Source organism: Stigmatopora argus, chromosome 12 (assembly GCF_051989625.1).
Source record: "Stigmatopora argus isolate UIUO_Sarg chromosome 12, RoL_Sarg_1.0, whole genome shotgun sequence".
NCBI lineage: Eukaryota > Metazoa > Chordata > Actinopteri > Syngnathiformes > Syngnathidae > Stigmatopora > Stigmatopora argus.
This window is the reverse complement of record NC_135398.1, coordinates 14,528,521-14,545,546: the sequence shown is the minus strand read 5'-3', so window position 1 is coordinate 14,545,546 and position 17,026 is coordinate 14,528,521. Positions and strand designations below refer to the sequence as shown.

General features: G+C 40.1%; 1 protein-coding gene across 3 annotated transcripts in view; it reads right to left on the bottom strand.

The window, feature by feature from the left end:
- Window positions 1-276: 276 nt before the first annotated feature.
- The window catches only part of rnf220a (ring finger protein 220a), a 153,895-nt gene continuing 137,145 nt past the window's right edge, over window positions 277-17,026 (bottom strand). For 2 of the 3 annotated variants that reach the window (XM_077615312.1, XM_077615313.1), the window contains exons 5-10: window positions 14,563-14,755; window positions 11,944-11,999; window positions 11,721-11,835; window positions 6,598-6,709; window positions 2,681-2,755; window positions 277-2,162 (exon numbers count right to left, since the gene is read on the bottom strand). In XM_077615312.1, the coding sequence (XP_077471438.1) occupies window positions 2,091-2,162; window positions 2,681-2,755; window positions 6,598-6,709; window positions 11,721-11,835; window positions 11,944-11,999; window positions 14,563-14,755 (623 nt within the window). In that variant the 3' untranslated portion in view covers window positions 277-2,090. Of the gene's footprint in view, window positions 2,163-2,680; window positions 2,756-3,163; window positions 3,359-6,597; window positions 6,710-11,720; window positions 11,836-11,943; window positions 12,000-14,562; window positions 14,756-17,026 lie in introns of all 3 variants that reach the window. The other variant, XM_077615314.1, reaches the window with a different exon arrangement.

Below are 17,026 nucleotides of genomic sequence, written 5' to 3'. Positions count from 1 at the left end.
AAAGCATAGCTCACAGATAGATATCACTTCAAACCAGTGTATTACCCACACAGACTTTTGTACAATAGATTCAACACTGTTCTCTTCAGCATTTTTGTTTCAGCAGTTTCTGTCTTGACTGACTTGTTTTGTATTGTATTTTTAGATTAGTTACATGTTGATCATTTGTTAATGATTCATGCATTATATAAAACCTTGCCAAAAGTGCTACATAAAGACGGCCAAACTCAGACCTCACATTCATCATGGAGGGAAAAAATACACGAACAAAATTGGTTAAGTGAGATTTACAATCATTTAATTAATGTCAAACTTAGTTTACAAACGGGAAAGACAGGTACCATATCCAAGACACAAAATAATTGTGACATAATTCTTTTTGTGCAATCGTCATCTTTGGGGCGGACTTGAATAAACGTGAAAGCCAGGAATAGCGTTATCGGATCCAATTCACTCTTGACAGATGTACCATAAACTGCACCCCCTCCAAAACAATAAAAAAAACAGTAGCAATAAACTCAACACAGGAAATAAGCTCTTGAAATGCAGCACTTGGCTAATAACGGTTGCAGTGTATAGAACAGTTATGTAAGAACAATTCTTTAAACACTATTAAAATATGCACAATTCAAAAATGTATCTTATGCATACGACAGTCCTTCATCTCTCACTTTGTTATTTGACGACCCAGGGCTTGCGAACAGGACCACTCATGGTATTTAAGAACGTTTTATTTTTTTTCAGCATTTTTAACAACAATACAGACACCACAGAATACATAGTTTTACAAACACAAAGCACGCCACCACCTTGGCTGCTGCTGCTGGATAGAGAGGCGGGGTTAAATTGCAATTTGTTGCTAGTACAGCATGGGCCATTCCTCTTTTCCATAGACTTCCATAAATGAGCTAGAAAAGTCTGGGACCCTTTACTAGTCTTTTTGACCATTGCGGCTAAGCAGTATGAAAATGATGGAAAATGACTGGTAAATTCTAAACCTAACCCTGAAAAATTTCAGATTTTGAAGCTAATTCCATGAAAAAAGAGGCAGAGTATTTGGAGCAAAAAGGAGCAGCTCAATTCTACAGAACTGCTTGTTTGGTATAAAGTATCAGGATTTAGGATTCTTTCCCATCTATTAAACCAAACAAAAGATAGTCACTGCTCATCCATCCCCACCCCCTCCCTTTTAATCTTATTCAAGCACTACACTCAATTAGGTATTCTGCAGAAATATACCTAAATCGGACCTCCTAGGCTTGAGTTTTATTTTTTTTTCTGTACAATGAACATCTTCAAACCATAGTTTCTTAAATACATAAGGCTTCTTTAACTCCAGCCATTTTTTCACCAACCTTCTCTGACTAAATGCATAACTTTATATTGTACACCCCTGTTGTGTCTGCGCTTGTGTACGGTGTCTGTGTACTCCTTATAGCTCATATTCTAAGTTTGTAAACATACCCAAAATAAATTATATGTGCTTGGTTAGACTGCATTTTTGATGATTGGATTGATGGAGTATCATATAATAACCAATAATAGGGTAGGGTTTTGAGAGCAAAGGCTGGAGTTCTTTTATTTTGTTTTCTTGCTGCTTAAAATAAGGGAAAACAACAACAAAAAGGCTTTCTGTCAAGTAATGAGTGAGGTCTAGTAGGATGTCAAAAAAATGAGCCTGGCCCATGGTTGGAGTTCAGGAGGTCGGGTGGTTCGGAAGTTGCGAAGAGGTTGAGCTCCAATTGAGTTTTAAGTTCACAGCAGGGCTAATGGTAGGTGAGTCACTTTCAAGGATATCAGCTGAATAAAAGTCCATCAGTATGAGACATCCAATATGTAATATACAAGCAGTCACAGAAGCGAGTGAATGTCCAGTGTCCCCCGCACATGTTACTGTGAGAAGGTAGAGCGGCAATAGACTGAGCGCTGCTCGTGTCCATCGTGTTCATCAAAGCCAGCTCACCTCCCACAAATTTCTCTTTTAAAAGGTTTGGCGCCAACAACCTGGTCCACAGAGTTGAGGGGCGGGAAAGTAAAATGACAAGAGAAATTAAATCCATGGTGGTGATTGATGCATGTAAGTATGCTCTTTACAAGTAGACACGTCGCAGGTCCCCAGGTGAGGTGATCGTGTTGCACTGAGGGCACAGTTTCTTGTTACCCTGTTGACATTAGGAAAAAGACTTACATTTCAGTATATTAGTTGTAACATAGTTACAATGCAGTCAAATTAACTTAGTGAGTGCTAATTATATTTGTGATCTCAAAAAAAACATGCTTTCAAAATACCTGAGATTAAGATTTGATCCAGTATGTTAGTTTTGTTTAGGCCTGAACAATGTCTCGTTTGTACCACAACATTTTAATGCGTTTGTTTTTTTTAACATGCATATCTGACCATTTTAGCAATCATTAGGCTCTCATCAGAATCGTAAGAGTGGTACCGACAGAATTCCCTCGCATAAACGACCTGCTACAGCTGCTTGTTAAATCGTTACTTTGATGTTGAACAGATAAAGAGACTTGCCACAAATATACTTCAATTCAGCACCCTTTGTTGGTAATGACACATCTCAACTGCCCTCTCTCCGAATTTATTGCCAGGGGACAGCGACCTTAGTTTTAAGGGTATCGTATTGACACATTGTGGACAACTTGTGTGGGTGTATGTTGTACGTACCAAAGTCCTGAGCCAGCATTCTTCACAGTGGACATGCCAGCACTGTATAGATGTGAGTGGCATCGTGTAAGAGTCCTGCAGAGACATAAACAAGAAGAGTTTACTGCACGATTATGGGGCAAAAAGATGCTAAGCATCTTGATGGACAAAACGAAACCACTTTACGACAAAGACGAACCCTGTTCAATTAAGCGCGTCACACCACTGACCATGACACAACAGAACCGGCAGCCACAGAACCACTGAGCAAGGCAGCATGGAAGGGAGGTGTTTCCGCAACGACCTTCAGCTCTTTTATGCACACACACACAGACGATATCAGGCAGGCAACGAGAGTGACAAGGGGAAAGCAGGCTCAGGGTGGAAAAGATGAGGGAGACAGCCATGAATGAATCCAATCTGATTGGTGCTCGTTTATTTTCCTCTCAAAAAGGACGGAAAAATGAGGGAGGTGGTGGTCAAAGGAGGGCGGGAGTGCCTTACCCTCCGTAGAGGCTGTGGAAGAAGCCTCTTTATGCTGCTGCCGTAGCCACCAATCACAAGGCCCCTGTACAGGTAGTACAAACCAAGGGGGAGGGACTTAGGCTGCCTCTCTCTGACCTCACAGGCCAAAGGCCGAGGTCCTGCCCATGGCCCTAGTTTCTTGATTTCCACACCTGACTGGATAGCAGGCTTCCTCTGCGGAAGGGAGGGATGGAGGTGTTGGGGGAGGAAAGGGTGCGAAAGGTGGCAGCATAGAGGCGGCTTGTCGTGACTGCACTTGCATACACACACAGTGCACTATTGATATACAACAATTAAGTTCCAGCCAAATGACAGCAGTGTACCAGTCAGCACAAGCCAGTCAGGAGACAGCACATAAAATATGCAAAAAGGCCCACATGCTCTATCCCTACTGAAGGTTTCATAGATTATGGAGAGTAGATAAAATATGTTAAATCTGTTTACAGAGCAGTGCATCAATCACTAAACTCTGTATTACAATAATTGACAAGGGTCTCCATCTGTGCTGGAGTGAAAAGGGGATACTTATGACGGCTAAATAAATGCTTTCGTATGCCTGACGTAAACTACAAGACACGACACTTTGAAGGGAATCCAATAATCGCATGGTAAATAAGAATGTGGTCAGTAATTTTCATGGCTGCGATTTATTGCCACATGCTTGTGTGCGCATGTTCTTGGCACAGATGCGTGTTTTAACTTCGTCCATAGATTGCATATGAAACAACCGTTCGGTTGCAACTTTTTCATGCCCAAATTCAACCAATTAGAACACACTAGAAGAATAACTTAAATCAGTCAATTACAGTCAGTTCAGAAAGTATTTAAACATCCTGCTATATTGCAAGTTCTCCAACTTAAAAATCATGGAGGGATCTGAAATTTCCATCGTAGATGCATGTCAACTGTGAAAGAGGTCATCTAAAAAGCAAAATCCAGCGATCACAATGTCTGATTTTTTTAACGATTTATTCGTGTGATACCGCTGCAAATAAATATTTGAATACCTGTCTATCAGGTAGAATTCTGACACTAAAAGACATGTTAATCCGGCTTTAAAGGTCCACCTCCACTCCATGTATCCTGAATCAATAGTGTGCCTAAGGCTTACAAGCATGATCAAAGAATGTAAGCAAAATTCAATCATTTTTAAAACCTCAAAAACACAACAATGAAATCCAACCATTTACAACCATTTAAAAGACCCTTTGATTCCAACTCATTTTTTCTGCCTGGTATATTAAATGCCACTTCAAAAATCTAAAAAATCCCTTTCAAAACAGCTACATTTTATTTGACGTTATTCGGATGCATTTTCAAAGGTGTATGTCAATTCCTCTTTGCCATAAAGGACTAAGAACACAGCACCTTGCCCTTTTCAGAGTGCATGTACACTTATGCAACAGCATAATTGGTGAGAAAAGTTTTTGAGGCAACTTGATCTCATTTTTTTAAATCATAAAAATCTATCTGAACCATGGTGTAAATCACTTTTATATTCACTGGTTTTGTGTGCACGATCATAGACAGTGACAAATGAGAAGCACAGCCGAGCCATAAATTCATAGAGAAGTGAGTGATCAATCAGAATGCCTTAACCTCCAAATCACCTGGGGCACCCAGTGACCTTTAGGACGTGCGAGCATCGATAATATCCTGTGTAGATACACACTAGCAAAGGATGTGGTCGCTGCACTGCCAACACAGATGAAGGATGACTAAACAGTTACAAATACAGATATAAGCACAACCCAGTATCACACCTGCCATAAGCAGGTGCATGTCTACTACCAATAAATGATTTAATCATACTAAAACTTAATGATTAATATTCATGAATAAAACATCTTAATACATGTCACCAGAAAAGTGGTCCTAGGTTGGAGCTACCCCACCAGTTTCATATGCGCATTCGCCGAACCCTACTCTAGTGTAAAATTTTTTTTTTTTCAAATTCAAGATATATAAATTCCTCGCAGCACTGATTGGCCAAGCAATGTCACGTGATCATCCAAAATGAGTGATTGTCAAGCGGGGCATGTTATCGTGTATAGACATGATCAGTCGATGTGTCTTGACCTCTGCGACAAAGGCTTCATCAAACCGCTGAGACCGACTCACTGAACCCCTAGGGTTCGATCGAACCCAGGTTAAGAACCAATGCACTAGAATATGCACAAATCCGACTTAAATTTTACCATATTTTTCACATCTGTCCTTCTTACTTCTCATTCTCGTTCAAATGACTTTTCTGCTGAATGTGTCACTTGAGATAGTCAAGCTTCCATTTATATGCAATATTTTTCCATCGGAAAGCTCGCTTACAACTTTAGCTTTGCTGTATGTTTTGCAGAGGAGACATTTCTCACTAAATTTCACCGCCTGTTCTTCTCTTTGCACATACTCCGACTGTCATTCAATCTTAAAAGAACCGTATTTTTTTTTTTACATCGGCTTGTTTCGCCATAATAAAGTCTTGGCAGCAGCTCCACCGAACCATTAGCTATATGCTAACCTGCAATATTTACTCATGTCACGGAAGTAAACACACGGAAGTAAACACACGACGTGAAACGCTTCATATCGTTGGCTGGACACAGTGTTAGTCATCGTTTACCGATTGTTGTCGTTTGTCAGTGACAGGTTGCCACTCCCCGAGTTGCGTAGCAAAAGAAAATTTTGTAATGTATATATATATTTTTTACAACTCAGGTTGGATTTTAATTTGTGTGCTGCATGTTTGCTGCTCGCAGAGAACAGGAAAGTAGTGCGCAATTGCGCAGCTTAGAGGGAATGTTGATGCTGAACATAGTATAAAGAAAAAAAATATTTACCGCATGGTTGTATTATGCAATATTATCTTGTGTGATGTGTGCTACTTGATGACACACACAAATATTGATAACTGTTATTGAAATTTATTAAATATACATTATATTACTTGCAAACATAGTTCCTAAGATTTTTGAACATTTGTATTTAGCACCAGCATTATTTATTATATATTATGTTCGATTAAATTAGGGCAATTTTTTTTCAAGGACACAGAATGCTTGTCTTATTCACAAAGCAAGGCCATGCAGGTTTCCAACTACACCACACAAAACAAGATCACACCACCACAGCCAAAAATTGAGAAAGCAATCAAGACAATATATATATGCACATTCAGTATAAAACACAAGTGACAAACTATGTACTGTTGCTTAATATTTACGACACCTTCAATCATTGAGAACAATTTTTTAAAATCTTAAATTGGCAGCTGAGGTCAAAAATGGGGCTAGAGATCTGAGCAGTTCAGATCGTTCTCGTTTATCTTACACGCATGCATCGAGAAATGCATGATGCAATCTCAAACAAAGCATTATGGCATTGTTCACAAGGCAATTTATCAATATTTCTTTACTTACCATACAGATAAGACACTTGTATCGGTCGCCTCTCAGAATCTGCCTTTCCAGCTCTCTTATTCGGGCCTTCAGAGCCTCCATCGTGGTAGCTGTTGACTCATCCTCCGTAACTCTGAGAAAGGGTAAGACAGGAGCGAAAGTTTAAATGGCATTTCATGTTTTATTATTTTTTTGGAGATTCAAAGATACAGTAGAGGCTTGTATTAAGACATTTAAACCAGCGGATCTCATTTATAACTGGAAATTTATTTAAGTTGTATAATGGCAAAATAGGAAAGCAAACCGCTTTCCCTCCTAGATCAGAAGTAGACCACACCTAGACAAGACATATTTATTTTTTAAAAAGCCTTGAGTGGCTCATTTTAGGGACAGAGAGAAGATTATTGAAGGAGGGAAAACATTTTATGGGGAATATGGAAAGTTAATTCTGGTCTGAGTACTGTAGTCCCATCCAAACTCCTTCAAGATGTAATCCAAGGTGAGCATGGGGCAGTTTGTAAATACAGAGCCTATTGGGCCCCCTTGAACTTCTCAGCCTTTCACATTTCAGGCTTCAGACATAAAATATATATATACCTATACTTTTTGTCAAAAATCAACAAATGGGAACCAATCAACAAGTGGAACAAAATATATTGGATTTTTTTTAACAAAAACTCACTCCACAAGTTCAGTGAGGATGATCCAATGTGGACTGATGATAAATAGAATCGACCTGTGTGTAATCATGTCTCCGTATAAATGCTCTGCGATAGTCTCGGACCAGGAGAAGACTGATCTCTATGGGTGAACAGCAGAGATCTACAGCTGAGGTGGGAGAGCCTGTCCATAGGACAACAATAAATTGTAGACTGCACAAATCTGGCCTTAATGGAAGAGTGGCAAGAAGAAAGCCATTGCTCAAAGATATCCACAAAAGTCTCATTTAAATCCGCCAAAAGCCACCTGGTAGACACACTAAACATGCGGAAGAAAAAAAACAAAAATCAAACTTTTTCTGTGTAAAACACAGCTCATCACTGTCAAACATGCTAGTGGCAGCCTCATGGTTTGGGCCTGCTTTTCTTCAGCAGGGAGAGGGAGACAACAGTTGGAACCTTCACGAAGTGTCTCCCGAGAGGCCACCCGTCGCGGCCTGCGAATCCAACAAAACCACCCAGGAACGTAGCGCCCTACGTTTATCATCCAGCCGGAGATATTCGCACTGCCCCACACCTCCGGCTACCCCCTGGATGAACTAATCCGCGTTCCAGTGACAGCTCTAGCGCTGCTGAGGGTAATCCTCAGGCGCCTGAGGTGACCTAACAACAACAACAACATCAGCAGGGAGACAACAGTTGGAACCTTCACGAGGTGTCTCCCGAGAGGCCGCTCGTCGCAGCCTGCGAATCCAACAAACCACCCAGAGCTGCCACCCAGGAACGTGGCGCCCTACGTTGTTCATCCAGTCGGAGATATTCGCACTGCCCCACACCTCCGGCTACCCCCTGGATGAACTAATCCGCGTTCCAGTGACAGCTCTAGCGCTGCTGAGGGTAATCCTCAGGCGCCTGGGCCTAACAACAACAACAACAACAACAACATCAGCAGGGAGAGGGATGGTAAATACTGATGGGAAGATGAATGGAGCCAAATACAGGACCATTCTGGAAGAAAACCTGTTGGAATCTGCAATAGACCTGAGACTGGCACAGAGATTTTTCTTCCAGCAGGACAATGATTCAAAACATAAACCCAAATCTACAATGGAATGGCTCACAAATAAACGTATCCAGGTGTTAGAATGGCTACGTCAAAGTCCAGACCTGGATCCAATCGAGAATGTGGGCAGAGCTTTAGACTGCTGTTCGCAAACACTCCATCCAACCTCAATGAGCTCGAGCTGTTTTGCAAGGAAGAATGGGCAAGAATTACAGTCTCTTATGATAGAGACATACTCCAAGTGACTTGCAGCTGTAATTGCAGCAAAAGGTGGCGCTACGTAGTATTAATCAAGGGAGCAGAATAGTATTGCACATCCCAATTTTTATTTAGTTTAAAATATCCAATAATTTTCATTCTACTTCAGGATTGTGTTCCAGTAGTTGTTGGTTCTTCCTAAAAATATATATATAATATCTTTATGTTTGAAGCCTGGCGAAAGGTGTAAAAGTTCAAGGGGTCCAAAAACCTCTGCAAGGCACCGTATATAAACAGAAATGCGACAAATTCATCTGTCAAACCTTCTTTTGTTGCAGGTGCTGTCTGATCTAATAGTGATTCCGCTCTTAAATGGAACATCTCGCAAATGTCATCAAATCATTAAAACATCTAGAGCCAGAAGAAAGAAAAGAACAGCATCCACTTGGTTTGTCTATAGTTAAAACAACCCTTTTCCCGTCAAACCAGGCAAACTTGATGGAAGTCAGGAAAGCATTAAGTATATTAGAGGCAGTGGTAGGCCAAGGAAACTCAATGCAGTACAGTCTTCCCTCGATTATCGTGACTTCACATTTCGCAAAATCACTTTAGCATTTTTTTTCTGCTATTATAAAAAAAGAAAAATTTAAAGTTCAGAAAAATGTGAAAATCCATGCTGACACTTGCAATCAGAAGCCACTCTTGCTACTAAGACTCTGCACTAAAGAGAAGAGGAAAAAAAGGGAGTTATAATAGAAGTGACCCTACTTCGCGATTTTTCGATTACCGCAGCCATGTCTGATCTACATTAACCGTGATAGTCGAGGGATTACTGCAGATGCCAATTACAGTTAACAAGTAAAATAATCAGTGTTTTTGTCTGATCTTTTAAAAATGTTATCTGATTCCTTAATGACTATCCCTAATTGTTAAATATTATTGGCCGAGAATGATCAGTATTCAATATTCACAATGCAGCTATAAATGCCAAGCGGGAAACCCAACCAAGTCCAAATATTTGGAGATGGAGGTATTGAGGAGTTGGCTTTCATTCAATCATCCATTTTCCGAGACACTTATCCTCAAAAGGGCTGCGGGACACAAGTAGACGAACAACCATTCATGGGCACACCCATTCATACCTAGGGGCAATTTAGAGCGTCCAACTAGCCTTCCGCGCATGTTTTTAGGATATGGAAGGAACCCGGATTACCCGGAAAAACCAACGCAAGCCCGGGGAGAACATGCAAACTCCATATTGTAAGGACCGACTTGGGTTCGAACCCTCAACCCCAGAAGTGTGATGCCGACGCGCTAACAACTCTCAACTGGTCCGCTCAGGATGGCGTTGGTATGGTATGAAAATCCACTGCTCCAGCCAAAGCCCCAAATTTGGCAGAAAAAAGCTCTGCGAGCACTGGGAGAGGCCATTTACCTTTAAGGCCAAAGGGCATATAAAGTACTCTGTACTTCTAGCTGTGCACGTGTCTACACATATGAGAGCTCATTTATCTTGCCAGGAAATGAACAGGCAACTAGGATGCCCCACAGGAGGAAACAAGATCATTACCCATCTGAGATCAGAAAAAAAGGAGAAATGGAATCGGGGGAGATCATGAAAGCTGCCCTGCAAAAAGCCACACACATACACACAGGCCCACACACGAACACACCTGTATCAATGTAACCAAAGGAGACAAATCTCATTTTCATTTACAGATGAAGGGGCACAGGAGCACCAAAGAGACATGCAATTTATAGAAACTAGTGAGGCAGGGTATGGTTGGAGCCATCTGCTTGACTACTCATTCCAATGCAATAATTCAACACCCATTTAAACTATTTAAAACGGATACTGAGATTTAGACGCCTTCTATTCCAATGCCGAAGGCTCCACAATTATGACGAAGACTTCTGAGTTGACAGTTGTCAAAAAAAGACCACTGACAACAAGCACACTAGATTGCCACAAAGACACAGCTGGTTCCGATCAATAATTTATCTGTTCATCGCCTATCCTCCAGCTACATCCAATATGAAGAACTCGTTTGAACCGCGACATTGCAATGTAAGCATGCGTAATCGTGACCGGACGTTTGGTCGACAGACACTTGGTCGAACGGACGTTTGGTCGAACGGACGTTTGGCCGAACGGACGTTTGGCCGAACGGACGTTTGGCCGAACGGACGTTTGGCCGAACGGACGTTTGGTCGACGGATTCGCCGCCTGACACATCGGCTGCCATTGACGGCGGTAGACGTCCGATGAACCTTCATTCTCTCTATAACTTACAATACAGCAAGGTGTATAAAAAATATCAATAAGAGCAGTCATTTAACACATCAGCTGCCATTGACGACAGTAAACGTCCGATGAGTTAAACGAGTGCTCTTATTGATAATTTTGTTATTTCAACACCTTGCTGTAATAATAATAATAATAATAATAATAATCGGACATAGGCCCTGTCGTCATTATCACAACACAAAAGCCTACTTGTCATCACACGCAGAAACTGCGTGTGACGAAATTGATGGTGCTTCTCCATAAGCTACGTTTAATCGGCAAAAGACCTAAATAAGTGTAAGTTACGGACTAGTAATTTGTCATTCCGCTGTTGTGGCTGTATTGCAAGTTATAGAGAGAATGAAGGTTCATCGGACGTCTACCGCCGTCAATGGCAGCCGGACATCCGGCTGCCATTGACGGCGGTAGACGTCCGATTCATGTTGACTGCTGTGTTATATATCCACTTGATGGAGCTCTAATAATAGAAATAGCATCTGCACCTCAGTCAACATGAATCGGACGTCTACCGCCGTCAATGGCAGCTTATTTATAATGTGTTTAATTTGGGACAATAATAGTATAAAAGAGGCAAGTTTGTCTATACCAGGGGTGGGCAAACTTTTTTTGCATGCATATACGTGGGTGTGACACTACTTGGTTGTGGAAGAATATAGATGAGGGGAAATAAGTGTGCATGTTGGTTTAATTTAGTTTTGCGCAACGCCATGAAAAAAGGTTTGAACTTTCTATTATTATGAAAAAGAATGACTGAGGACAACTAAAGTACTGTTGAAATTTCATACACTATAATTGGAATTGAAAGATTTCAATGTTGGCTGTCTGTACAATCCTAAATAAGATGTCACATCACCATGGACCGTGTGCAGGCCATGTCCCACTTAGCAAAACTTCACCAGTAAGACCAAAAGCTTACTTTTCAATTTCACTGTTTTTACAGGTGCGTGGGACACAGCAGGAAGAAGCCGTGCATGATGATGGAGTGCTTGGGTCCATCTTGCAGCTCTCACCATTACTTGTTGACGGCATCTCTGGCGATGAATAAAAAGACATTGACAGTGATGATGTTTTGAACAATCAATCTAGTAATGTCCAAAAAGCAGTTCTTCAACAAGGCAATTTCTTATTTGTCTTCTTACCATCACTCGCCCATTTGGAAAACTCGGGTGTTATTCTGTTCGACGGCACTCCTCCGCTGCAACAAAGAAAGTGTATTTTTTTAGTTTGATTTTTAAAGAAAATCCGTCTTTAATAATGATTTATGCATTCACCTTACTTATAGAATCTATCCAATAACTCGCAACTGGTATTGCATTTGTTGAATTGCTAGAGGATAAAAGAAACCAATAACGTAAACACCATCATCTTGACTTTTAATGTATGGTAAAGGATCTTAAGTGCAGCTAATGGAAAGTTTCTCTGAAGGGAAATTTGTTAAACGGGGGTGACAAAATTGCAATATGGTTATATATCATGACCCAATTAAATTCTTTAAAAATCAAACAATGTGATTTTCTGTTTTTCCCCCACATTGTCTCTCATGGTTGAGGTTTAACCATTTTGCGCCTTGGTTTTACCATACGTTTTGCGACCCTGTTGACTATTTTGAATGAAACACTTAATTGTTTGATGATCACACTTCAGAAGCCTAGCAATTTTAAAAGTACGCCATCCCTCTGCAAGATATCACACTATTTTTGACTTCGAAGCCTTTCAAGTCCCTCTTCTTAACTCATTTTGCCAAATGAAAGGAAGTCGCCTAATAATTATGCACACATGATATAGGGTGTTGATGTCATTTGACCACACACCTTCTCATTACAGAGATGCACATCACCTGCTATGCTAATTTGGTAGTGGACTTTTGAGCCTGTACAGCTAGGATAGAGTAAGACAACGTGCATAAAGAGGATGATGTGATCAAAGTACTCATTTTCTGAATAATTCTGCACTCCCTGCATAGTATAACATAAGATATTTTCCAGACAATAAATCACACTAACAGATGCACATTTAGACTTTTGTCCATCATTTTACTCTTGATAATTTCAAAAGTCTAAATTTTTCTCATAAATGTTCGATGCGCCCAATCGTTCGGTGCGCCATGCTTGTGCACTAAATTCAATTTTTTGTACGACCCTGACCGCTTGAGTGACTGGTTTTATTTCTTGCCAACACGGCTTGGGAGTTATGAATTTGATGAATAGAGGATCCATACAAAGGCAAGCAGCGTTGCATGAGTTACGTGACGATTTGGAATGGATTGTCGATGCCTGGGCGAAAGTGCCGGCGAGCACTGTAGTTTTAGCTTTCGACAAAGCTGGAATCACTATTAAAACCCCATGACAAACACGCTGGCCCTAACAATGTTATGGAATCGAGCATTGTTGGCCAACTCTGTCGGATACAGAAGATGAGGACTTTGACAGATTTGTAGATGTTTGAAGACTTTGACTTATATTTTCATGAATATAAAATTACGTCAATAAAACAAAATCAAACTCAGTTTTGCTAGCACGATAATTGCAGCACATCCATGGAGCCGAAGCGCGTTTTCTCAGGGCAAAAAATAGTTTTGCTCCTGTTGCCCTTTTTAAAACATATGCTAGCATCCATGCTATGTGCTATGCCAGGGGTGGCCAAGTCCAATCCTTGAGAGCCCCTATCCAGTCTGTTTTCCATATCTCTCAAATCAAATGATCAACTCATCAGCAAGCTGTCCAGAAGCTTGATACCGATCCAGATTATTTGATTCAGATGTGTTGGTGGGATGGAAAACAGATCGGATAGGGGCTCGCGAGGACCGGACTTGGCCACCCCTGTGTTATGCTGTGTGTCACGCAAGCACAACCATAGTAGCGCGCCCTTTAAAACGAAGCACCGTATGTATTGCCAAAAAACAGAAAGTACACTCGCAACTGAGACTACGCCCTTTAGGGCGGTGCATTTTATAGTTGTGAAAATACGGTATGTTTGTTCTTGGTTTCTGAAAAAAATAATTGCCCTACCAAAAATGCGACTTATATTCCGCTGTGATCTATATATTGTTTTTTTCCTCTTCATTGTGTATTCTTTGGCTGGTGTGACCAAAAAATACAGTATACCACTAACATAAAATATATGTTAGTAGTATAAAAGTTAATGGACACAGAATTTGAAAGCAGTGACCAAGAATTATATAAGACAAGTAAAAAAAAACGGACCTTGCAATAGAAATTTAAATTACAAAAAAAAAACATGGGCTGGTGTTATCGATATGCTCTTGCTAAAAATTGCAAGTTTTAAAAGATGACACTGTTTTTAATGGAAATGATCAGTTGCCACCAAAAGTTTCTCTGATAAGACACTCCTGTTTACCAGAATGTTGCAAAATATCTTCTATTATTGCTGTTAAAACAGATGTTTTTCAAAAAATAATCTAATGAAATATTCCCAGTTCGTAATGCAAAGAATACATATTGTTAATCTTTACCATTAAAAATCTTTTTTTCCTCTTAATAGATCGTAGAATATCATAAATCGAGTGCTAGACCCATGTATTTATAATAGTTGTGCAGTATCATCCAAATGCGAGTTAATCGTCATCATGACCCTTGTACTGCAAATCCTTAGTTACAAACATGCCCTGCCCTTAATTAACGACATGCCAATTTTGGAAATTAAGTTTTTGTTCATCCAAAATTAGGAGATAAAACATCAGGGTCTAGAGCACAACATACTTTGATCAACTTTCTTTTGGTTTAGGTGTGGATTCATACTTAAGCACTGCTCCCCGTAGTGCCTCTCGTTCTCTGGCTTCTCCTTGGTCCTCTCCAGCTCCAGAGCACGGGATGATGTCAGCTTCAGTATATTGGGCTTTACCATACTCCAACGTGTCGTCTCCATCTACATCGAGATCGGCGTCGCTGTCTGCCCCACACTCCTTGATACTACATGTAGCAAATCCAGTGGCTTTTGGAGAGAGAGAAAAACAAAAACAAATGGGGGGTGATTTGATTTGTTTTTGCTAAGTTCCATGAACTATAAGAATAGCAAGTTCCTTAAAGTTGTTTGTTAATGCTCATTAGCTATAGTGACAGAAACTTGGGAGTCAGTAGGATTTACAATGTAAGAATTTCAATAAAATTAATAATACATAATAAAAATAAATATATATTGATGAAGCAATGTTAAACCGACTAGTGGAAACTATCAGAAAACTGCTAGCCAGTTCTTGATCGTATAAAAGAAACATCATCAAGCCTGGTAACAAAAAGGATGATGCATTGTGTATGCGTCGGGGGAAAGAGCATCCATAAAGTCATAAATGACAAACCTTCAAAGGTGCATTGAGACCATTGAGTGTGTGTGCGTACGTGTGTCCATAACTTAAAAAGTCCCCGGAGTGCTTGGGAACATCTGTGCCTTTGTCACTTAAAGCTGGTCTCCAGGACTCCATCAAAGTATGCCTATCTCTTTTACCAAGGTAGGGTTGTGTGTACTTCAATCTAAGAGTATAAATGACACTACCACTACGACCAATCCCCACTTAAAGCTGTGAGTCCATGTGTCTGCAGACTTAAAATGTAATCTGTGACAGGTTAGACTGGCATCTTATTTAAACCTGTCCAAATTTCTACCTCACTCAGAGCTGGAACAGTGTGACCTGCGTGACAAGGAGATGGTTGTGTGAGACCATGGACAGGCCTGACAGCGTTGACAGTAGATTCCTAGTGCATAAGTCTCAATGTTAAACCAGATCTTTTTCCAACAAACTACTAGGGCTTGTCTAATTCAGTTTTAATGAGTTCAGCCTTTGATGCAACTTCACGGACCACTTAACAAAGATTCACTCATGGATGGCAAGAATTCACTGTGTGACAATATCATATAAAATGGAACCCAGCTTCAATTTATTCCATGACTTCTAAGTCCTGAATCCTTTAACTTGTGATTTGAGTAATGCGTCCTCTTGAAATTGAATTACACCCTTCAGCCTCAGAACAAAGTCACATTTAGATTGTTCTTATTTATACATATTGAACATGTATTTAAAAAAAATAAACTGTGGATTTGCGAGCAACTTGCAATAAAGTAATTCCACACGTTCAGAGTCCTGCAGCAATTTGGAATACAAAGGCAAGCATCCATATTGCTCAGGTAGCCACATTTCAGGCAAGTTCTCTACTCCCAATCACTGATACCTTTTTGATTATTGCACAAGAAAGCCACATATTTTGTAATTTTTTAGGAGGAAGGAAGGAGAAATTACAGCAGCCGTGAAAAGCTTCGGCAAGAAAGTAGAGTAATGCCATTCATGGACTACAGTTCCCAACAAAAATATATATATATATATACAATTAAGAAATTCACCTAACTATACATGCAAAGCTTAAAAATAACTATGCCTCACAAGCTAGGGTCTTTGCATGCAACATATGCCTAATTTTCTTTGCGTGTGTTTGGTTTGACAGTTTTCCTCAATTAGATTGTAATAATGACTTGAAAACCTTTGACATTGGACTATTTAATGATCTGTTTGCCATTATCAGAATACATTTCCACTAAATTTTATCGTATAAACATGACAAATTGACCTCAAGCTTTTCCTCCATCTACGACCTCGATCATAAACTACCTCAGGCCTCGAATCAATTACGTATGTGTTTTGTGGCCATGTTTAAACGACTTATCTATTATTAGTGGTGTATGATCATGTAAAATGAGTTACTTGGTCACTGGTTTGCAGAGACGTGAGGCAGGTAAACCAAGTTGTACCACTGCAAAATTTCCTCTTTGGAACATTTTAGACATGGACATGTACAAGACCAAAAGGCGACTGATCATAATGGAATATCTTTAACCGAGATGTTGTCAATCCTGTACATTACCTCCTGAATTCAGGATACAAATATAGTAGCATTTTACTGCATGTACACCTATTTAATATTAACACAAATCTTGCCAGGCCAAACATGCAGTTTCAGTCAGGTCATGTTCACTGAGGGGTATCTGACCAATAGTTTTGCTTTGTGTGCGTCTTTGCTATGCTTCTACAGTACATCCCTCTAAGCAATCTTGGCAGGGCAATCTAATCCAACAGACTGAGGTCAGCCCCACTATAACAGATTTCACTTACATTATACACTGTCACCCTGATCTGTGACACACTTAAATCTACCAGGACGCATCCTTAGTTAATTGGGAAAACATTTGACTTCATGTTTCTGAAATTGTCATTTC